Source organism: Malus domestica, chromosome 04, assembly GCF_042453785.1.
Source record: "Malus domestica chromosome 04, GDT2T_hap1".
NCBI lineage: Eukaryota > Viridiplantae > Streptophyta > Magnoliopsida > Rosales > Rosaceae > Malus > Malus domestica.
In genome coordinates, this window is record NC_091664.1 from 22,012,671 (window position 1) to 22,036,682 (window position 24,012).

Genomic DNA, 24,012 nt, shown 5'->3' on the forward strand with positions numbered 1-24,012 from the left:
GAGCTAGATCAATTTCAAAGACCAATTGTGATAAAAACCATACTCTTATTAGAGAAATTAATAGTGTTGATCAAATTAATTGATTCCACGCAATTGGCCCTCTACCATAGGTGGAGAGAAGTGTTGCCTTTACACCATGGTGTAGGTTAGAATTCCGTCAGTTCACTAATATAGAATCTAATCTAATAAATTTATCGTTTGAAAAAAACAAAATTTAAAAATTACCCGATTCCACAAAATCGCATCATCATTTGATAATTGCCGCAAACAGAAAAGTTGATGAGCACTTGAGCAGCAATCCCTCCTCTGCAGTAAGCTAGAAGCACCTCGGCGGGCAAATGATAGAGCTCCTGCTCAGTCGAATTGCAAACAACATAAAAGAATCATCTGAACAATATTGTAAGGAATATGATCTGAAAATACATAAAAAGACCAAGAATATAAAAGAATCAAAACATGCGTCAAGTAGTAGCCTCATGAGCTTAACAAGTCTTGTTGCATTGGCGGTGAGGACAAGGTAATCTGCATCCCAAGGACTAGATACAACAGTTACGTGTGTGCTGATCTAAACCTCAGGATGCAGATTACCCAATCCTAACCCAATATCTAGTCATCGATTCTATGGAGAAGACGGAGATGACGGAGAAGAAAGTAAATGTAGTTCAAAGGAGAAGCTGGTTGGTAGCAAGGAGGTGTGAGGACAATCTGCATGATGGACTTCTGTATTTATAGTGCTTCTTAAAGTGAGCAGATATATATTCTGTATATTTATAGGTTAAAATTTATATATACTAAGTACTGGTTTGATACTTATGTACTTTTATAAAAAGTGGTTATCAAAAAAAGCTAAGCTCAAAAAGGTGTTTGATAAACACTTAAAAGCCGTTTACTTTCACAGTTTTGGATTAAAAAAGTTAAAAACGCGAAGCAACAAAAATGAGTTTATTCTCACAACACAGCAAAAGTAGTTTTTTTTCAAAGCACAGCAATACTAAACTAGTCCTAAAGCCCTACGGAAATGGCCCCCCCCCCCGCCTTTATGTTCTTTCCCGTTATCATTTTCGGACTTAACAGTGGAATTACTAATTTGCCCTTTCATTATTCAGCTGTTGTTCTCTCATTTTGACAGCAAGTACCACCCACCGTTGTTGCGTTTACCTTCTATGTTCCTCCCTCTTGCTTAATCCACTACTACTTTGATTCATGTTTAGTTCCCTCAACCAAAGAACCACAAACCTGTTTCTCGAACTCTCTCCCGCAGCGGAACCACCGCCATCACCAGGTGGCGCATCAGCTCTTTGCCTCTGAGTATATTTGCATTGTACCATGAGAGGATTTGCCAGTCTCTGCTCTAAGTGCAGGTAATTTGTTAGCCCTCTTAGATTTTACTTACCAAGTTTTAATTTTTCAACCATTTTTAAGTTGTGATTTTTTCAATTATGTGTTTTATGGTGTTTGAGTTTGGAGACTTTGGACCCGGGTACTTCTAGATATTGACTAGTATAAGAAGGGTAGTATGGTCCAAAGGTAAAATGGTGCTGATATGGCAAACTGTTAAGTAAGGCAGTTGGTATATTTGGTAGTTAGTTAGAATTTGTGGGAAGATTAGTTAAAACTGTTAGTGCTAGTAGCTTAAGAGATAAGGCAGCCACTGTGCTATATTAGTTAGAATTCGAGCAATATACAGAAACTCATCTCTTTGCAATTCTCTTTCTTTCTCTCTAAGTGTTCTGCTTTTCTTCGATTCTCTGTGAACTGTTATCATGGTATCAAGAGCGAGGCCGATTCTCGAACTCAATTCCGCTGTGCGACTCCTTGCGATCGATTGAAGTTTGATGGTGGTTGAAGTTTCTTGGGGTTTTTCTGCTCAAGGGTCCATATTTCCATTTGTATCATGTTCTTTCTTTTTGATTCCACAGTGCACACCATCGGTTTGCTTAAATGCCGCAGTGAAAATTTGTTTCTTCGATGTGGTTTCTTGTATGCAAGTTTCTCTGTTAAGACCGATAGCCATTTTCTGCGAGATTGTTGAAGGAATACAAAGGCCGATAGCCATTCCTTTCTGTTGCTTGATTAGTTCTTGGTTATTTGAAATTTGTGCACTCGAAAAAGGCCGATTGCCAAGAGTGTGTTGAATGCAATTTGTTTCCTCCATAAGGCCGATAGCCGGAGTGAAAAGTTCTATCTCAAATATTGTGTGTTACTCCTTAAAGGCCGATAGCCGGAGTAACGTTCTTGAAAAGTTTTGTTTGTTGTTATTGTGTGCAACTCCATTAAGGCCGATTGCTGGAGTGCAGTTCTTGTTCACTTTCTTCATTGAAGGCCGATTGCCGAAAAGGGGTGTGTTTCTTGATTTCTGTTAATAATGAAAAAGGCTCACTTACTGTCAAGGGAAACTGCACGCAAATTGAGGGAAAGGTCAAAATTGTTTCACAAGCCACCTCTGTTGTCGCCTTCTAGAGGTGGCAGTGCCAATCCAAGTGTGCGGACACTCTCCCCTGCTGCTCAGAAGTTTGTAAGAAATGCAATGGACAAGTCCTCATCTTCTATTGATGAAACTCTTCGTGCCAGTTACCGAGGTTCAAGTCCAGGGTTTACTACTCCTAAAGGTGAAAGGAGTGTGTCGAGGCTTGGAAGCCATGCTAGTATCGTATTGAGATCACCTATATGTCTCAATATTGTTTCTACTTCTCAGTGTTTCAATATATTTCTATTTAATTGATTAAATTTGCGTCTTTACAGTTTTAAAAGGAAGTTCCAAAGTGTTTCCGAATGCAGGACAAGAGAAGAATGTGATGAGCCCTAAGTTCAGTGAAGTAAGAAATTAAATCCTGAGAAGTAAAGCATGTGAATCATTTTTGTTGTACATAGGTTGTTAATATAAAGTTAGTATAATCAGGTGCAAATTGATGATGGGCAAAATTTATTTACTCTGTGATTTGTACTTAGAAAGCTGCCATTTTAGTTGTACATAATCTCTTAATGTATAGAACATACATGCAAAGTGAAGACTTATTTCTACCATTTGGGTTCAACTACTTTGATTGGTTTCTAAATTATTTGGAGATGGGTGTTTTAAATTGTGGGTATGATTTCAAAACCCACAGCAAAACGCGGGCATCTTTGCTTGTATACACTGGAGCTCCATGATAGGGCCTCACAAAAAGATGTTCGTCTATAACCAATGATAGGTTAGGGACAGAATTAACCTTTCAAAGGAATTGATGTTTCTTCCTTGACTGCTTTTTCAGGACAACTAGAGAGAGATTTATAAAAGATTCTCAACATTTTTTTTTAGAGATTTTTATCAACTTTGGGTATAGGAACCCAAAAGTGGTGAAGTATTACAGTATTTGAGTGATGTTCTAGTATAATCTAAACTACGGGGAGGGAGATTCGAATTTAGGTGTAGATGGTGAAGCATATTGTTCTACATAACTTGATACGCCAAGGTAGGCGTCTTATGGTTCTAATTTCTAAAAACTTTTCGCTTACACTTTGCACCAGCTTATCATGAGTATTACCTAGCTAGCTCTCTCTTTCAAAGCTGATGAACTAAAAAGGAAAGCAGTGCCACATTTACATGTTGCAGCAGATTTTCAAGGTCTCAATCAGCTTTTGGCAGCAGCAAATTTTATTCCTTTAGCTACTGAAATGTGCCTTATCATCCCCCAACTCAGAGCTTGTTTAGATGCAGAAATTTGGCAACAACTTTTAAATCTTGGCCAGACTACTAAATATGGCCTGCTTTCATAATTCAGGACGTTTGTTTTTTATGTATAGATACTGTTTAAAACTGCATTGATAATATGTATGTACGTGCTGTATAAATAATTATCAGTTTCATATTTTCTGTCTATGTTATGTTCTATCTAATAAACAATGTCCGTTTTGTTTCATAGCTGGACTAAATACAAATGTTAGTAATATTAGTATTTATCTGGCTCAATTGCATGCAAACTGCTGGACTGGAAATGGATGGATCATGCCTTACGCCAAAACAAAGGGTAAATTTGTTAGCCTGTCATAGTCAAGGTCCCTCCTGAAAATTGACAGAAGAATAGGTGCTAAATTGGTCACCTTATTCCACAAGAACCTGCAACTGCAAGTGTGTGTGTGTGTGTGTATGCAAATATAAAAACTTACCTTAGGAGCTTCCTTTAAACTTTGGTGATGATCTGTAGGGAGCTTTATATTGCATATATTCAGTATGTTGGTAGGACCATGAAAATGATACCGAACATCCAACTTTATTAACCGAAGTGAAGATAAGCATGATCAGCAGCAAGACCCCAAACCGGATTGGGCGACTCACATGAAACAGGAACATTGAGGTGGCGGTATTCAAAATTTATAGTGTGATGCCTAGTAGTAAACAATGACGGAGCCAAAATTGTTTTATGGGTGGGCTAGCTAAAAATGTTAGATTCCACATCATTCAGGGAAGTGGATCCTCTATGCCTTATATGTACATGCCCACCTCTATTAGCATGAGAGTTTTTGGAAGCTCATTGGCTTCGGGTTTCATCGAACTCCGAAGTTAAGCGAGTTCGCGCGAGAGCAATCCCAAGATGGGTGACCCACTGGGAAGTTCTCGTGTGAGTTCCTATAAACAAAACCGTGAGGATGTGGTTGGGGCCCAAAGCGGACAATATCGTGCTACGGTGGAGTCGAGCTCGGGATGTGACAAAAAAATACCATAAAATAAAGGGAACTTTAACGAAAAGCTCCCGGTACTATTCATTTTAACGAAAAACCATATTTTTACACTAAAAAGTCAATCCTGGTACTTTTCATTTTACCCTTTATTTTGTCCTTATTGTTAAAACTCAAAGTTTTCAAGCCCTTTTCATTAGTTTTCCTTAAAATTCAAATGATAATTTTTTTTTTTTGCTACATACATTTTTGTATGCAAAAATTTAAGTTTAACTTTTGTATTACATACTTTAAAATTTGTTTGGCATGAACTCAATAAGCTTCGCAATTACAAACTGCAAAAACTACAATAAATCATCCAATTTCACATATATTTAGATGCAAACACAAGAAGAAGATAGAAGACTTGATACATGGACTATCTCAATTACAACAAAACAACTAAAATCAATCACCGTGTTTGTTTTTCAAATCAGTCGTGCACTGTTATGTGAATAAAAATTAAAACATTTAAATGAATAATGAGACATGGTAGAATTTAATTGACTTGAAATCCTGTATTCGTGGCATCTTAGGTGCCGGAGAGTCTCTCCCATTCTTTACACTTAGCGTTCCATGTGGAGTTAGTCTTGTATATAGGATCATGCAAAGCATAGGAATCAATCTTAAAGCTCCTTTGCCTATAGCATCTCCCTGTTCAAATTTATCATCTCCGTTTCTCAGCTCTTGGTTACCATTTATCATTTATGTATATTTTACTCAAATTCTCGGGTTTATCTTTGATAGTCAAATCTACCATGCAATCTAACTTTTTAAAACGATCTTTATTGTCAAATTTCTTAGAGTTAACTGTTCAACTTCTTAGCGTTAGTCTTTATCGTTCATTTCCCTGACTAATAAAGAAAAATTGCAAATTTTCTATCATAGCGTATCTTTTATTGATATATGAATAAAAAGTTTAGAACCACTACCAGCACTAAGAAGCCATATATCCTATGATCCCAAATAAACTTCTATAGTCCTCGTATGATTTTCATAATTGTAGTATGTTGACAGTGAGGACTTTGGTACAACAGAAAGTGTTAAGTTTGTGACCTTCGCTAGATTGCTCCGGTCACTAGTATGGATAAGTATGTAAATGGATAGAGATAGGGAAGCAAACACAAGATGTACGTGGTTCACCCAAATTGACTACGTCCACGGAGTAGAGGAGTTCTTATTAATTGTGAAGGGTTTACACAAGTACATAGGTTCAAGCTCTCCTTTAGTAAGTACAAGTGAATGATTTAGTACAAATGACATTAGGAAATATTGTGAGAGAATGGTCTCTATTTATAGAATAGAGTTTCTAGTTTCATTCTGACATTGACACGTGTCGTGTTGTGATTGGCTTCTGATGTTAACACGTGTTGCGCTATGATTGGCTTCTGATGTCGACACGTGTCGCGCTGTGATTGGCCTCCTGATTGGAGGGAAACTCTTCTAGGTCCTTGACGGTATAACGTTGACCGGTGTTCAATAGTTTCGGGATTGGTCAAGTATGGTACAAACATAGTACATCTACAATAAGATAGATCCAACAATCCAATAGGTATGTGATAGGATTTTATCACAAGCGCAAAAGGGTTAAAAGCACTTATAATACTTGCAAGCATGATAAGGATATTGTAATATAAATGATTCCTGTAAGCAAGGCCAATCCAGATATTTTTGAGGCCCGGGGTGACGTTAAAAAATGTGCCCTCATTTCATATAAAAAAAAAATTGTTTTCACATGTAAGACATCAATAAAATTATATTTAGAAAAACACTTCAAACTCAATAATTTAGAAACATGGAATAATTAATTTATTTTGTATCAAGAGAAGGAAACTAAAAAATTTCGGGCTTACAAGTAGATATATTATGAGTTTTGTTTTCCATATGAACTTTTAAAGTGTTTTTATATAAATCGTGAGTTATTTTTTCTTATTTGCTAACCTCGTCAATATAAGACTAAAAAAATATTAATGTTTTTGAGTCTTTAAGGATATGTATAAGTAATGAATGAACACTAAATTAAACCTTTTGATGACACGTAATATTATTTACAAATTTGGTCTAAAAATTTAGTCTATGCATTACTCTTTACTGAAGATTATACTTGAATTGGAACGGATATTTAAAAATAGCAACCCACATAACTACTAGCTAGTAAATAAATTAACAACCAAACAAAAAATTGTAAAAATTGAAAAAAATAAACATGCACATAGCATTTCGAACTTTGGACCTCTTGTTCATTTTAAACAACAAAAATCATTGCTTCTAATTAAACTTCTTGATCATTTAGCCAAATTTTATAAATTTATACTGTTATGAAAAGAAATTTGTAAAAATTGGAATGCAAATAAGCACATGTGGTGTTTTGAACCTAAGACCTCCTCATTCATTTTAAACAACAAAACCACCAATTCTAGTTAAATTTCTTTGTCACTAAACTAAATTTTATAAATTTATACTCTTATAAAAACATATATAAATATATCACCCTAATAATTTTGGTGCCCCCAATTTTTTTGGGCCCCGGACGATTACCCTGCTCGCACTGGGCCTGGGCCGGGCCTACCTGTAAGGTTGTTCTCTACAAGGATTATTAAATATTTCGAAGCAAACCAAATTCCAATTAAATATTGTAAAGCAAAGATTTTGGATGAGTGATTTTATGACCTAATTTAACAAAAACGAATTTAATTAATGAAAGTAGACAAATCTGCAATATTAAAGATGAGGAAAAGGAAACAGTCTGTAAAAATCAAATTAAGAAAGCTCTAGGGAGCCACCGTCACCTTAACAATTTTGTATAGTTCTCCCAATTACTTATCATCTATACATGTATATTTCGAAAGTTAGGTTTTCCTAATACATGCCTACTTGGACCCCCAATATAGAGCGTATATCAAACATGCAATCCGTTTGTGGTAATCAGATCGAATCTAAACATGCTTGACTCATTAAGTTTTGTGAAACTTTTTGAAAAATCATGTAACCTTTAAGACGTGGTATTCATCTTAAGTGAACTTGCACATATTATTCATCACAAGAAGTCTTCGTCAATTTCAAGAACCGACCTCCTACCAAAATTGCATGAAATTACATTTCTAAATATCCTAATGGTCACGAATCATCAAGACACTTAGTATAAACAGATGATTAATAATTTGAAAACCTAGATGCATAAAATCATAAGCAAATTGAAAAAAAACTACATATTCTTGCTAAGACTTGTGGCCTCACCCTAGCAAAAAGGGAATTAGTTACGCATATTCATAATAAAAATCACAAAATTCTTCATTAAAATAATTAAAGATTGAAAACACCTTGAATGTAAAAGTCTGAAAATCTCTACGCTTTTCCCCTATCATAATCGCACAGAGAAGAAGAAGAAATAGTTAGGGCCACCTAAGCTTATTTAATCTACTAAATAAATCCTCCTAATAAAAGGTCTTCCAATCAAACTAGAAAAACAACTAAACTAGAACAAAATAGAAAACATAACCCGAAACTAAATAATTAAATTCGCCTAAAATCTGCACAGTCATGTTGTGGACTCATATCTACTCCAAAATTGGCCCAAAATAGTTTAGATTTAAAGCTTAAAATATTCTGAACACTTCTCCAGAAGGTCACGAACTCATCAGAGATCATCTTGGGCTTCAAAACTCGCAATTAAGCTCAGAAACTTCATTTTCCAGCACCGTGCACTGCTTCTTTATTCCATTGACAAAAAATAACCATTTGGTTGAAAATCCCAAATTTTGATACGAACACGTAGAAACACACGAACGTCCTCTAATTTGAATCACTAAAAAATTCATCCGTTTGACCACGTTTTGCTCAAGAGAAAGTCGAATATCCTATCCTGAAAATATAGAGCAAAATATCAAATTTCTACCAATATAATTATCAAAATATACTAAGAATAAGGTAAAATATATAATATGAAATTGACTCACCAGTATGTTAAACAAATTCTCATAAGATGAGTAAATGAATTTATACACATAAAACAACTGTAATCGAAGGATGTATCTCGCAAAATCGTCTCTTATCGGTCATTTTACTCGTTTTACCAAAAAATATTAGGAATACGAAGAGCAAGACCAAACTTTATGTAAGAGCAATCTCCAATGGGCTCCCTAAACGAGCTCCTTGGTTAAATTAAAACAGAAAAGTTATCAGACCAAACATAAGGTTGAAGCATTCAAGAGGGTGGGGCAAAATATGTTTAAATATATTGCTACCAATTCCATCCATTCTCAAACAACACTACGTAATAACATCAAAATGTGATTCCTCATTAACCTTTCATTTGACTGTAAAACTTCAACAACGTAAAACCCAAAAAAGCTAGAAGACGAGCTTCAACAAGATTGTTACAGTGATCACCGACGAACACGTAATCGCTACCTTCTTATGTCAAAAATGGGAGCATGTTGTCACCAACGCAGCTAAAACTCACCTATACATGAATAAATATATGGTCGCATGGCAGCAACAGCAAAATTTACCACCAGAATATTTCTCAACTACCACAACTATTGTTTCTACCTAAGCTGTGTCTTTGACCGACTTTATCATCTGCCCTACCTTCATACGTCGGAAACCCCACTGCGTTCGAGAAATTCCGTTGTCTCGACAGATGGCGGAAAACGGGAAATTTAGAGGCAACTAGTCACTTGATTGGATGCGGGCGAAAAGCATTTTCAATGTCTCGTAAGTCATGAAGACAATGCCTACACTGGGAACGACCTTGTAATATTCTGGCATTATCCCTCTATACAAGCCCCGCAGGCCTTCAGTCCGCGTTATATGGCTTAAAGTCCCAAGTAAGCCCGTATTATAGATGCGGGCTAGACCACCAGCACCCTCCAACTGCAGCCTTCGCCTTACAAGATCCAGAGGGAATGTTGCTGAAACAAGAGCAAAAGATCAATCATTCAGAAGAATAAATCTGAAATCTTATTGCTAGATTCTAGAAAACCAATTGGAGAGTCCTAACATAATTTTCCAGCTATCCGCTTCAGAAATTTATATAGGTATTGAAGACATCGTACATGGAGTTTTGTTCATAAACCACAATGGTATATAAAAATTCGGTACTGAATCTACTGATGCAAATAAATTCTCCAGGTCCATCATGCCATAATACTTCTAATATAGTGTTTCATCTATTTGAGCTCCAAAATGGCTGTCATAGATCACTAACCTGTGGATGAGGCAATGCCTGAAAGACTGCCACAAGCAAGACTGACCACGACAGTCGAATCATTCGGCCTGATGTCAAAAGAATTAAAAATTAAAATATTACAACTCAATAAATAGAGGGACAATAGAACTGACTCAAGAAATTCAGCCTCAAATCAACCAAATATGCAGTCTTTACCTTTGGGACTGCCAAAAAGATCTCAAAGCCTCATAAACAGAGAAGCTTATTGCTATACTGGGTCCCACAACCTGTACCCCAACAAAAAGACAAATAGAATTTATGGTCAACGGAATGAAGAAGTGAGCCATAAAAGATGAATAAATGAGAAAATATGCATAATAAAGCATACCAACAGTGTCGCTCCAAGTCCTTTATACAATCCCCAAAAACCTTCTTCTCTGCAAATTGTATGAAATGCATGTCCAATACCTCTGTAGTATGGTGCATTTCTCTACAAAATTAGAATACATTAAGAAACTCAAACTGAAAAAAAAAAAAAAAAAGGGAACGAAAGTTATAAGTCAACATTATAATGAGAATTGGGTTTTTTTTCTTAGTTTTTAAATCTTAACCCACAAAATAATATCTTAGCATTACCTGGGCTGCAAGACGTGTCCTAACAAGATCCAGTGGATATGTGGCTGAGGCAGCGGTTAACCCTGCCATCCCACCAGCGAGAAAGTGCACACACATGTCAGTACTTGCATTACCCCTAAAATTTTCACCACCAAGTGAATGCAGCAACTGCAATACAAAAAGAGGTCAGATGAAACCGGAGAAAACTGCAAGTATAAAATCGATTTGTACTTAACAAGCTTAGAATTTAGTCAAGGTATGTATTAACTCACGGTCTTGTAGCGTTCATAAGCATAGAAGCTGACGGCAGAATATGGAAGACGATGAGCAATGGTAACGAGATTGCCTCTCCAAAATGCTTTAAACCCTTCTTCATTGATAATACGTGAAGCCTCATGCCATATGCTAGCCTTACTCAATGCTGCAATGTCAGAGTGCATTCCTTGCACCTAATCGAAGAAAATGATGGAATAGTCAACTAACAACCTTCAAACAGGAACATCACTAGCACCGCTCAAGAGAAAAGTTCAATGAAAAGAAATCCCACACTCACACATAATGATATGTAGCAGTCCATCCTTGTCCTATGTTTGGATGAGGGCTTTAAATTTCCAAGGAACTTTATGCTCAATTGTCAAAAATTGCACTACAAACTACTGAAATACTAAAAATGCAATACAAAGTTAGCCTTTCAAGGTGTCATTTGAAATTTCTCTCAAATGTATTGCATCTAGTGACTTTCAAGTCCCTCTCTAGTATGTAGTGCGTCCCTAACAAATTTAGCCTTAGTCCCATGAACAAAGTCCCTCGTCCAAATGTGCCATTAGGTAATTCATCTTTTTAAACCAAGGATGATTGCCAGCCTTAACTATAAATAGCTACAGAGTAATGAAATGAAATCGGCTTCCCACCACGAACATCATTGCAAAACATAAACCCACGAGCGATTGAATTATATGGAAACTTCTCTGCTCTTAATCATTTTCTGAAACCCCAGATTCCAACACAATTTCCACGGTTCTACTCCACACAAAATCACCGAAACAAAAGTTTCGTTTTCTAGCAATGTTTATCTTAAGTTAAGCATGTCATTTCCACAAAGAAATACTCTCAAAACTTTGTCAATTTACAAGTGTAAAGGAACATTTTTGAACTAACACCAATCTAACAAAGGCAATTAAACATCTTCAGGCTTCAACACACGGTGCCCCGTATTTTCTTTCACCATAATCTCAACCCTCCACATTTCTTACAGGAAACTAAAACCAACAATTCCAAAAAATAAACCCTTTAATTCATAACCCCCATTAGAAAAACAGAGGCCCAACTTTTAACAATTAAAAATCCCATTTATCAAACATCAATAATGCTTGAAAACACAAACCCAAAAAACCCAATATCACAAAACTATAATACTAGCACCAAAAAATTCATTGAAATTAATAAGAACAGAACCTGAAAGAGGATGGTGAGGCGAGCCAGAGGTGCAGTGCAGGTTTTTCCAAAAGCACCGGCTATACCGCCGGCTAAGAGCTGGTTCACCGTCCCTATCTGGGACTGCTGATTCAGAGACTGCTTCGCCTGGCTCTGCTGCTGCAAGAATTTCCTGGCGCCCCCATCCACCACGCCTCCCTGCGCTGAATTCGAAGCTCTCTGCCTTCCTTCCACCACCCCAACTCGAGCTTCCATATCCAAAACTCTCTCTCTCTATCTCTCTCCTTCTGCCTCTCGAAAGCTTCAATCTTTTCCCTGTCTGCGAAACTGGGTCGGGCCGAACTTGGCTGATCTCACATGGGTTTTGGCGGTTTGAAGAGAATCTTATAGAATCCGTGGAATTGGGTGAAACCATGCAGTCACGGAGTTGGAAAAATCAGGGAAGGAGTCCAGAGAGAGAACTTTTTGAGAAAAGTGGAAACCCTAACTAGGGGTTTGCGGACTTTTGGGTTGTGTACGGATCCTTTGACAAGAGGGTGTCCATACATTTTCTTGACCGGTAGATTTGATTTTAAAGAAATTATGTGGTTAAGATTGTGTGATATGTAATTTAACCTCAATTATATAATTTCATTAAAATCAATTCAATAAAGGGTATCCCTTTTTTTTTTTTAAATGAGAACCCCTTCTGTTAAAGGATCTAGGATACGTAACCATTCAAAATGCAAGAAGAGTATGTGAAATTCAACGTGTGGGAATAGAAATTGCAATGTGACCAACATTCAAGTTACTTCGAGAAAGCTGAAATTCTCCCTCATTATTCATATGACCGATGGAAAAAAAAAAAATCAAGAACAAAGAATCAAGGGTGTAGTCAAAAAATTTACGATTGATGGGCTAGCTAAAAAGTATAAAAAATATAAATTTAAAAAAAAAATTATATTTACACATTTCAAATTACTTCTCTCATGCTCTTTTAATTTTTTAATATTTTTTATCAAAGGTTAGTGATGTAATTTGGGGTATGTGAATATAATCTCTCTTAAAAAAAATGGCTCTACGATAATCTTATGAGTAATGCTAAGGAGACTTAATTTGGATACTAAATTTTGATAACTAAAGGATATGAAAGTTCATAACTGGTTTATTACTTAAATATTAATAGACGTGCTCATTTTTATTGGTGACATATCATTTAGTTTGCAATTTTAGTCTTCAAATTTAGTCTTTCTAGCATTACTATAATCTTATAAGTAAAACTCGTCCAATTATTCTATTTTTATCGACCTTTAACATGACAAATACATATAAACATAAACATACAAAAAAAAGTTAATACACTGTAAAAGTTTTTTAAATTAATAAAATTTATGCATAAAATAATTGAAAAATTGAAACATGCAATGAGCTTCTTATGAAAAGAATTAAAAGTACAATTAAAGTAAGTAATTATTGTTCCGGTTTACCATAAATGGATAGATATGAAGTGTAGAATAGATTTGGTTATTTAGGAAAGGCTAAATAGGCAAAATGGTCATTGAGATTTGTATAACTCATCACTTTGGTCCCTAACATTTCAAATCAATCAAAGTGGTCCCTGAGATTATCCACCATCCACCATTTTGGTCCTTATGTTAAAAACTCCGTTAAGTGTTCCGGAGCTCTTGGTTGGAAGTTTAGGCAATTTTCAAAGCTTCGTAACTCAATCGTTTCTTAACCAAATTCGACTAATAATATATCAAAATGAAGATAGGAAAGTGTAGAATAAGATTATATCATTTGGAAGCCCAATAGTTGCCGAATATAGCCGGAAAATAGTGTCAAAGTTGACTGTTCAAAGGAAAACTGGAGAACTCACCAGAAACTGGGTAAACTTTAAACGTTCATAACTTCTTCAATACTAAACGAAATTAAGTGATTCAAAAACTAAAATCATACTTCACGACGAGAAGAATAGAATGATACATTTTTCAGCCACTTTCAAGCTGTTTTCCGACCAAACCAAGGTGAGTTAGCCGTCAAAAAAGGTATCATTCTATTCTTCTTGTCGTGAAGTATGATTTTAGTTTTTGAATCACTTAATTTCGTTTAGTATTGAAGAAATTATGAACGTTTAAAGTTTACCCAGTTTCTGGCGAGTTCTTCAGTTTTTCCTCGGACCAGTCAACTTTGAGGCTATTTTCCGGCCATCTCAGGCAACCATTGGGCTTCCAAATGGTATAATCTTATTCTACACTTTCCTATCTTCATTTTGATATATTATGGATCGAATTTGGTTAAGAAACGATTGAGTTACGAAGCTTTGAAAATTGCCCAAACTTCCGATCAAGAGTTCCGGAACACTTAACAGAGTTTTTAACGGAAGGACCAAAATGATGGATGGTGGACAATCTCAGGGACCACTTTGATTGATTTGAAATGTTAGGGACCAAAGTGATGAGTTATGCAAATCTCATGGACCATTTTGGCTATTTGCCCTTTGGAAATAGATAGTAATGGTTAATGAAGTAAATAAATGAAAAAGATACATGGGTGGAAAGAAATTAAACTCTTGTATGATGGCGTAAGCTCAAATTCATTGGTAGCTAATCAAACATCTAATCTAATAGGATTTATCATTTGACAAAAAAAAAATAGTGAAATGCATATAAAAATAAATAAAATATCGGTGTAATTGGTTTGTATTCACATCACAAGAGCTATCTAGACTATATTGGCTCCGCCCTTTCCAAGAATGTCACTCGAGTCTTTTTCTCATATCATTTCCCCACAATTTGCTCTAAAATTTCCATTAACTTGACAAGTTTTCAATGTAAATCGAGCTCTTTCCTTTGATTGAATCAAAGTCAAAGGTTTTCCTTCACATAAATTTTCAAGTTTTCAATGAGCTCTTTCCTTCAATGTGAATTTACCACTGTTGTCGGGCAACAGTACTAAATATGTCGGGCAAACTTTCAAATTACATCCACATTTTTCTCAAAAAATTAAATTTCCTCTGGATTAAAGGGTTTGCCGATGAAATATTGTAAAATTGGTCGGGTAAAAACACTTTCCCACCATTTTTTTAGCTAAAAGTTAAACCATGTGGACATTTCTATGCATCTTTGCCCAACGAACGGGTTCATTTGCTTGATGGAATATTTGGTCAAAATACACGTGTCACAATTTTAAAACCTTTGCCCGACGAATGGGTTTGTTAGGCATCTATCTGAAATTTAAAATTAGGCCTAGAACCTTCTTCTTCTTCCTCGCAATGTTGTTGTTCTTTGCTCTCTCTTTCCATGTGCTCTCTCTCTGCCCTCTCGCTCACTCGCCTTCTCGCAGACTCCCCTCTCTCTGTCATGTTCAACTTCCGAAACTACCAAAGGAAGGTTTGCTCATCTCCCTGATTTATACGAGTAACATGTGAAAATCTTGGGTTTTGATCAAGGAAATTTGTGAAATTTGTAGGAGATTTATGAAATATTAGAAATTTATAGGAAATTTTTTAAATTTGTTAAATTTGAGAAAGTTGTAGGAAATATTCGAAATTTGTAGAGAATATTAAATATTTGTAATTTTACAGGAAATGTGTGAAAATTGTAGGAAATTTCTTAAGTTTGTGAAATTTGTAAGAAACATTAGAAATTTGTAATTTTGTAAGAAATATTACAATTTTGTAATTTTTATATGAAATTTATGAAATAATGTCATTTAACAATGTGATTTTGTATGAATTTTGAAATAATGTAATTTTGTAAATTAGTGTTAGCTTTATTGTGATTTTATTCAACGGATGTCATCGCGATTGATCATACTGGTCGGCGCTTTGCCTCCAGTTGGGGTTATAATGACTCGGAGGCAGAGATGGCTGATATTCCACCGGCGGGAACCAGCAATACCCAGGTGCCCACGACCGAGTCAGCGGTCAAGTTCACTCCATTAGCTTTATCGGTCTGGGAACCCCGATCTGGCAGGCGTATTCACCAGTCGGAAACAGCCCGGAGCTGTGCCAACCCAGCACCCGTTGGTGATGTGGTGGAGGCTGATGCCAATTCGGCGACCATGCCCCCGACAGAGACGGAGAACTCTCAGCTGAGGTGGGAAGAAAATGAATATGCAGGGGATCTGTAGAGGCTTGTCCTCAAACCAGATTATCGCATAACGCATGCCAAGATCGTGGGTAGTTTACCACCCATGACATCAGCGAACGGACCTGAAAGCCAATAGTCTATTGACGCAAAATAGGGAAGCCATCATCCGCACCAGGTGTCTCATGCTTGCCCCTATATGGAGGAAGCTCGCCCCTGAGGTGCATGAGGCGATGAAGAAAGAGATCAACTTAGAGATAGACGAGGAAGTGCCGGATATGTCCTAGTACATAAACTGAGTGTGGTCTGAGCAGTACAAGGAGTGGAAGTATGAGCTGCACCTGTACTACCAGACTTGCGCATCTCCAGTGGAAGCTCGACCGATCCACCCTAGAGTCTGCGAAAAGGATAGACGAGTGGCACTGGCCTTACAGCCATTTTTAGGGCCCGAAATTTCTAGTAAGATTTTTTTTTTTTTTTTTTTTATCTATTTTTTATCTATTTTTTATCTATTTAGATTAATTTATTTTATTCACAGCGAAAAGAGAGGGCAAATAAGGGTAACCAGGAAGTGAAGCAGTATCTCCATTGTTCTCTGCCCCTCACTTTCCACATCGAGGAACGGTGTGAGAAGGGTTTGCTTTTCCAAGAAGCCAAGACCTGAGGGGATGCACGTGCCAATTATGGCACTTAGGTGGCTGAAGACATTTATGTAAGTATTCCATTCAAAATTTTAATTTCAAATTTCATTACACTTAAAATTTTAAAATTATGATTGATAATATTAATTGGACACGCCAATGGAGCAGTTGACACCTGATCCATATGTGTATCTACAGTTGCTGGTAGACGGGCTTGGGCAACGAAAAGGCCGAGAGTTTCGCATCTTAGAAGCAGGTCGAGTTCGGGAGCTCTGGAAATATTTTTCATCTACCTCTCAACCTCCAAGCGGGACGTCTTGTAGACTCCAGCAAGTAGAGATGAAGTTAGAGGCCATGCACCAGCTAGAAGAAGAAGTGCACCAGCGAGAAGAAGCTCGGGAAGAAGTGCGCCAGCTAGAGGAGGAGTTTCAACAGTACATTGTTGCGATGGCGCATGCAGTGGGAGCCTTTGGCATTTGCCTTCCTGATCCTCCAAGCTACCTTCAGCCACCCCCAAGAGTAGTGCCCAATTGTCAACGGTCCCATTTCACTAATTACATACAGAAAATTCCTCCTGGAAATATTTGTTCACGGAAATAATAATCAATACGCTGCATTGTTTTGTTATTGTTGTCGATCCACAAATACTACGAACACAAATAAATGTAATAGCTTGGCCAGCCTGCCAACCCAAACTACGTACCAGTCGGTTTTCAATATTTGTACCACAAATTATACCCTACTCATTATTATCTGCCATATTTGGCAAACAAGAAAGTTAGCAAGTGATGGATTGCACCCTGATTTGTTGAAGTTTCTCTCTTCAACTCACTAAGCTCCAAGTTCAAATTCTCTCCCTTCTTTCTAGAGTAAAAGAAACGCTTGCATTAAAAAAGAATAAGTTGTAAATACTCGGGAGACTTTCCTATCTTGGACACATAACAACTCATGACCAGCCATCACATGATGACAAACCCTAGCTATAAACTTAGGGCAACATTTCATCACTTTTTTTCCGCAATCAACACAAAATTTACCTTCGCCACATAACAACACATGACACCAAATTACAATTACGTTACAGTAACATTTTGAGAAGATATACAATATTACATGAGGGAGTGACAAAATGATATCTACCTCTGCCTAACACCACAATAGGCTAACCATTCAACAATTCTTCAATTTCACCTCGAGATTCTGGCTTGGTAAATGAACACATCTTATTGCATATTTGTTCGTATATAAAATCCAATTCAATGGTGTTCTGATTATCACTTTTACACGTTCATCCAACAAAATCGTGCAAAAATTGCCCTCCCATGACATCCCTTTCAAAATGCCGATTTTGAGCTTCGAAACCACCCATTGCATAGTTCTCACCATTGCCGTCAAGACCGAGGCCAAAACGTTGAGCTGCATTGATAGGAAAGGGATCTGAAAAACCATTGCCATTATTTTGGTGAAGTCCCAGGGTTAGAGACACACCACTACTACTCGCCCCTGCCATGTTCATACCAACATGACCTACATGCATATGGCTTGGAAAATTATTGTAAGATACGTTTTGTTCAGTAGCCTCCATAGTGATATGATCATGTAGTTCTCTTCTGGTGCGCTTAGATGCGGTGTCTTGAACCCTATGGGTGGATGTGGATGGATTCTCGGATCCAAGTGAGTTTGGCGAAGGTAAATGATCATCACTTGACCTATTGGAACTTAAATCCACCCTTTGCGAAGTTTTTTGGGCTTGCCGTGTTTCTAGCATGTGTATTTCTTCCACCATTGGTTTCCATAGCCTTACTCTTGCATTAATAAACCAATTTGAAACCTGTTTCAATTTAAAATAGGTTATCACGATTGCTTGAACACCAAACTCAATTGTTTTGGAAATGGACAACTTTAAAAATTAATATAGTGATCGGGTTATATAGAGGATAGATGTCACATACCTGGCTTCGTGATAGACCAGTTTGTTTAGCCAACATTAATTTATCCGAGTCCGTAGGATAACTGAAACATAAAGTATTAAGATTGAAGTAATGAAAGGCTCATACCCATTGAAGAAAAGACTAACAAACTGTCAAGTAACTCAATAATTACTTACGGATGCAGGAAGTGTTCAAACAACCAGGCCCTAAGAACAGTAACGGCGCGCTCAGGAAGACCCCTTTGTGGTCTCCAAACAGGCTGGTGCTCCAGAAACTCAGAGTTATGAAGGGACCTCTGGCCATTAGCACTTCTGCTATGAAGTATTGGATTTCCATCTTTTTCATGTCTTAAATGAGTAGCATTCCGACTTCTAAAGTGAAGCTGCTCGGTGATAGCATTCTTCAAACACTTAAAATGTCTAGCCAGGGCTTTTATCGCTAAGTTTGCATAAGGAGCAGCATTTCCAAGCCCAGCAACATACTCAAATGACCTTGCCACTGCCTGCATCTGTTGATAGTATTGCTTGTACCTCCTATAAACCTAGAGGACACGGACAAAAGTAGCCCTTAAAAATACCCTTAGTATATAAGATAAATATTGTACACAAACTGAGTCAATATAGATGTTTGGACGTCAAAGTGTGCAATTTCTTAAGCTTTTGATCTTTATGAGATGTCAAGAAGAAGAATATCATTAACCAAAAAATTTAGCAGTGCTACTACCACCCCAAGATGTAACCAAAATTATTCCTTGAGAAGTTGCCAAGTAAAAAAATTAATCTCGCAGTACAAAGCCAGAAATTTGGAATTGCCAACCTACCCAATAATATAGTGTAATGAGCTCCTAGATGCATAAAATAGGAATCTTCATTGAATAACATTTAGGTTTGGATATAATTCTACATATCTTCTACTGCACTTTCCGTATTCTCTTTGCAACATAAACTAATAATGTATGCTATGTGATACAGTGTGATATGTTTCCATCAAATTGTGCCTATATTTTCACCCCCACGCCTTTGATTGATTCATTGGTTTGGAAATTATTGTAAGATTGGCCCTAGTATATAACCTTGTTTGGTAATAAGTTCAATGGACCCTTTATTGATAAAACAGTACCAGTACTGAGTCTGACAATGATTTTGTTATGCCATCACGTTCACGCATAACAGCATATGCCTTGATAATGTCATAGGACGTTCAAAACATAAAGACCAAACAACCTTACCAATATTGTGTAAACTTTGATGATTATAGTGTAACCTTACATTTATTGTAATTTTGATGTGGAATGTTAACGCTATACATGTTGTAATCGTTGAACGTGAAGTTAGGAAACCCAAAAGTGAATAATGTTACGGATAATTTTCCCTCATATAAAATGAATCAAGATCCATATATGCATCTTACTTGCCACATAATTGTAATGAATTCACTTTGATTTGTTCACTTAGCTCTCCAAAAGGTAATTGATCCACAACTAAACAAGGGGATGTGAGGTTAACTTCCTTAGGTTTCATACAGATTCTATTAACGACCAAAACTTTCAACCATGCATCACATATGTACACATTCAAGTTTTGGTTAAATACACCATATCATACCGTCTCACTGCTTCCCAGCAAATAATCACAGCAGACCGAAAACCTACCTTGTCAGTTAGATATTAAATAGGCATTCACTCTACATATGCATGAAACCATTGAATCCATGTAGCATGACTGAACCTTCATCATTGCCCTCCACGGCTAAGCCAGTAAATGCAACCCCGACAGCAGGTTTAATTCCGGCTCAGATATTATCATGAAGACAAAGCTACATGCACTAAATAAATATCACATATGCACGTGAATGAATTATCACATTTGGAAAACAAAAATAAGTCACGTTTGAGTCTTTTTGTTATATTAATTAGAAGATTTCAAATCTCGTCGCAGCCTACTCTTACCCATCATTCTGCATAAGAACTGAAATTATCATATTTCATTATTCAATTTGGTGGAAGAAATACACATGCCAGAATCTCAGTGCATATATCCCTCCCTACTCCAATCACCTTTTCTGTAAAGACGATTTTTTGTTTTTACACTCACCAATCTCTCCTTTAATGCAAGAATCTCATAATCCACTATTAATTCTATAAACACACAAATTAGTTGTAAATTAACCCTAATTAGTTCATGTTAATTAACAGTACCAAGTTAAGAACCGCATGTTTGTACTTTGACCAAAAACCAATGAACAATCAAATCATATAATGCACAACATACAGTAACAAACGTCTGTCCAAAATTATATCATAAAACAAATCTTGGGCAAAACAAAAACTGAAACGTGAAATAATTAAAATGTGAGTGGCAGTATGCTCTTCTCTGAGGTCAAATCTTTTTACGTAGTTTAAATAAATTCAATGAAAATCGCTTATAAAAAGTAAATTAAAAATGTAGTTAAAACTAATTGCATACCTCGTCGAGCATGGAAATTAGTCTGGAATTTTGCCTTCTACTCTCACCGCCGTCTCCCCCAGCCATCTGTGAGTCGTCGTCACCAAAGCTCTCAATAGGAGGGTCAAAAAAGGAGGAATCCTCCAGCGGCAAGACTTTTGCGCTGTAAATTTCACGACTGCCCACATCGCAAAACTCCTCCAGCAAATGCTGCGCCGGCTTTAAAAACCTAGATCCCTTCAGAATCGAAGCGTACCCCGTGAACGGTCCAAAAGGGACAAAAGCAACACTAACGCCAGAATGGAGTGAATCATAATTAATCCCAGGCGAAGAAAATCTCTGGAGATTGTTGTTGTTTGTGTTGTTCTGGGTTTGCTGGGTGTGCTGGTTGGTGGGTTGGGAAGAAGAGAGGGACAAAGAGAGAGGCTCTGGTTTGAAGACGACTACTTGATTGTCGTAGGGAGGTTGCTGGTGGTCGAAATCTCTGAGGGGGTGGAGGTTTTGAGGGGGGTACAGAAATGGGTTGGCGTTGATTTCTTGAACGGCGGCGGTGGGAGTGAGAGGGAATTGTGGATCCATGTAGGGATGGTGGTGGTTGTTGTGGCGAAAAGTAGAAGAGGTGGAATTGGAAGCAAAACCCATCAAGTGGTCGATCACGTGATGATGACTACCCTCTTCTTTCACGGCGGGGTCGGCGCACGTGAGCAAACCTGAGGAAGAGGAGATGAAGGTGGTGGTGGGATCGTATGAAAGAGGGAGCAAAGCGTGGTGGAGATGTGGAGGAGGAGGAGATGGTGATCCGGGTTGGAGGCAACCCGGTTGGGTTTGACCCGCCAGGACCCTGAGCTTGTCCCTTCTGCTCTGTTGAGGCACATGGTAGGGTTCGAAACCCTCAGCCATGAGTGGAAAAAGCTCTTTAGAGAGAGAGAGAGAGAGAGAGAGAGAGAGAGAGATGGGTGTGGCTAAATTTTTTTTTTTTTTTTTTTAATCTATGTGGCTATTAATCTTGTGGGTGGAGAGAAAATAGTGGAAAAGGAGAGGCTAGGCTATCTTATCATGATGATGGAAAGATGATGATCTTCATCTACTGAGCAACAACAACATCAAAGCATGGCTTGCACAGGAGGGAGAGAGAGAGAAAGAGAGAGAGAGAGAGAGAGAGAGAGTGAGACGTGGATTTGTGTTTTTGCTTCACTTCACGCATCCTCATATAAACTCAGAGATAGTTGAGTAAGTACAGCAGTCACTCACTCACACACAGATTTTGCACAATAACAAAATCTTGTTACAGTCGGTTTCTATTTCTCTCTAAAACTCTGCATCTCTGAGCACATAGAACGAGAGAGAGGAAGGGGGGGGGGGGGAGGGGGAGGGCCTGCAGGAGCTGGAAGCATAGGGTTTCGAGAAACCGGACGACCACCGGCTATTCCGGTAATAATTGAACTAACTGTGGTGGCAGATATTTCTGACAGGTTTTTGGCTCTTGTCCTTTTCACTGTCTTATAATTTCCTCTTTCTTTTTGAAATTATTTGTGTTTAGAATCGAATATATATTTCTTAAATATTTTGTATTCCGTAATTGGGTGGTGATGACGCACGTAAGAACGCGGGAACAGAGGACTATGTCACTGTGTGTGTGATGAAGGAAAGGTTTTCTGAATTTATTTTGTTTTTGTTTTTGGCATTCTCCGGTCCAGCCTCATCTTTTTCCTTCTTCACTTCTCGCTTTACGAAGTTTTCTTCCTTTATTCATTTTTCCATAATTATTATAACAGCCAATTGAAAGTATGAGTATATAAACGAGAAAGAATCTTGTACTGTTATTCTTCTCTGTTTTTTTTTTCTTTGTTCTGCTGAGTAACACGGTATTGTAGATCAAATTTAATAATTTAATAATATATCATTAATAAGAAATAAGAATGTTATTCAACATTTAAGTAATAATTTAATTATCAATTTTCATGTCATTAACAAAACTAAGTGTCCCGACCCTTCTTCTGTTACCAAAAAGTAAAACATGTTCAATAGAAAAATGTTACCAATGTGTGATTTTAATCCACAAATAACATCCTTTAAAATAAGAGAAAACTAATGAAAAGAGCTTGAAAACTTTGAGTTTTAATGATAAGGACAAAATAAAAGGTAAAGTGAATAATACCATGTTTGACTTTTTAGTGTAAAAATGTGGTTTTTCGTTAAAGTGAACAGCACCGCAGGCTTTTCGTTAAAACTCTCTTAAAATAATGGATTCCCATTTTTAAAAAATGGGGATTAATTATGAAACACACTTTATATCTAACTTTAATGATCTGAACCGTCTATTTTCTATGTCTTCATTCATAGATCATCCTTGCAAGAATTGAATTCAATATGAAACTATTTGTCTATTTGATTATCAAATTTCATTGTCTCTTATAGAGCAAAGTGTTTGTCAATTTCTTTAAATTTAATAGATGTCTCAAATATTTTCGATTTGACTAATATTTTATGAGGATGATCTAAGAGGTGTAACTTGAAAAATAAAATTTTGAATCGTTAAAGTTCGATAAGATGTAGGCCCAACTAATTCCTTTTTTTTTTAAATAAAAAAGGCCTCCCCACGAATAATATGTAGCATATATGTAAAGTTCGTAACCCTAAACGCTATATCATTATATTTGATTGTACAATTATGATTTTACAAAAGTTTGTACTGCTTTGTTAGAATCCAAATTGTACAACTACATATATTATTCACTTTATTCTACTTTCAATTTCTTCGATCGCTTAGAATTGGAATTTGACTTATTTTATATGTTTATCAAACACTTTGTCGTAAGAAAAATGAAAAAAATAAAAAGTTCAGAATAATGTTATGATAAAATTTGTTCCAATTAATTGTCAGATGAGGTAGGAAAAGAGGCAGATATGAATATAAATGAAAGGGTTTTGCGTGCACATAAAATATCATCACGTAGTATTATAATTTTATTTAAACTATAATATGTTATTGTGTATTTTGTCAATTGTGTG

General features: G+C 36.7%; 2 protein-coding genes and 1 long non-coding RNA gene across 3 annotated transcripts; 1 reads left to right on the plus strand and 2 right to left on the minus strand.

The window, feature by feature from the left end:
* Window positions 1-8,972: 8,972 nt before the first annotated feature.
* On the minus strand, window positions 8,973-12,415 carry LOC114824396 (uncharacterized). Its single transcript, XM_029101218.2, has 7 exons — window positions 11,936-12,415; window positions 10,753-10,929; window positions 10,502-10,648; window positions 10,254-10,355; window positions 10,082-10,152; window positions 9,905-9,972; window positions 8,973-9,608 (listed from the first exon to the last, which is right to left on the minus strand). Exons 1-7 carry the CDS (start codon window positions 12,167-12,169, stop codon window positions 9,367-9,369), a joined length of 1,041 nt encoding a protein of 346 aa, XP_028957051.1. The 5' UTR covers window positions 12,170-12,415; the 3' UTR covers window positions 8,973-9,366.
* Window positions 12,416-15,138: 2,723 nt separating this feature from the next.
* LOC103427227 (uncharacterized) lies at window positions 15,139-17,438 on the plus strand. Its single transcript, XR_003772693.2, has 4 exons — window positions 15,139-15,285; window positions 15,733-16,443; window positions 16,523-16,696; window positions 16,824-17,438. It is a non-coding gene; the product is annotated as an uncharacterized lncRNA (long non-coding RNA).
* Window positions 17,439-17,657: 219 nt separating this feature from the next.
* LOC103427226 (BEL1-like homeodomain protein 9) lies at window positions 17,658-22,402 on the minus strand. Its single transcript, XM_070820633.1, has 4 exons — window positions 21,022-22,402; window positions 18,733-19,097; window positions 18,578-18,638; window positions 17,658-18,456 (listed from the first exon to the last, which is right to left on the minus strand). Exons 1-4 carry the CDS (start codon window positions 21,898-21,900, stop codon window positions 17,914-17,916), a joined length of 1,848 nt encoding a protein of 615 aa, XP_070676734.1. The 5' UTR covers window positions 21,901-22,402; the 3' UTR covers window positions 17,658-17,913.
* Window positions 22,403-24,012: the final 1,610 nt, after the last annotated feature.

Excerpts from the sequence above, each read along its gene's own strand:
- LOC114824396 (XM_029101218.2), bottom strand. The coding sequence starts at position 12,169 with ATGGAAGCTCGAGTTGGGGTGGTGGAAGGAAGGCAGAGAGCTTCGAAT. Across the intron at positions 10,649-10,752 it reads CTTATGAACGCTACAAGACC|TTGCTGCATTCACTTGGTGG; the intron begins GTGAGTTAATAC and ends TTTGTATTGCAG. Across the intron at positions 9,973-10,081 it reads TCTTTTTGGCAGTCCCAAAG|GCCGAATGATTCGACTGTCG; the intron begins GTAAAGACTGCA and ends TTTTGACATCAG.
- LOC103427226 (XM_070820633.1), bottom strand. The coding sequence starts at position 21,900 with ATGGCTGAGGGTTTCGAACCCTACCATGTGCCTCAACAGAGCAGAAGG. Across the intron at positions 19,098-21,021 it reads TAATTTCCATGCTCGACGAG|GTTTATAGGAGGTACAAGCA; the intron begins GTATGCAATTAG and ends CGTGTCCTCTAG. Across the intron at positions 18,457-18,577 it reads CTGGTCTATCACGAAGCCAG|GTTTCAAATTGGTTTATTAA; the intron begins GTATGTGACATC and ends AAATTGAAACAG.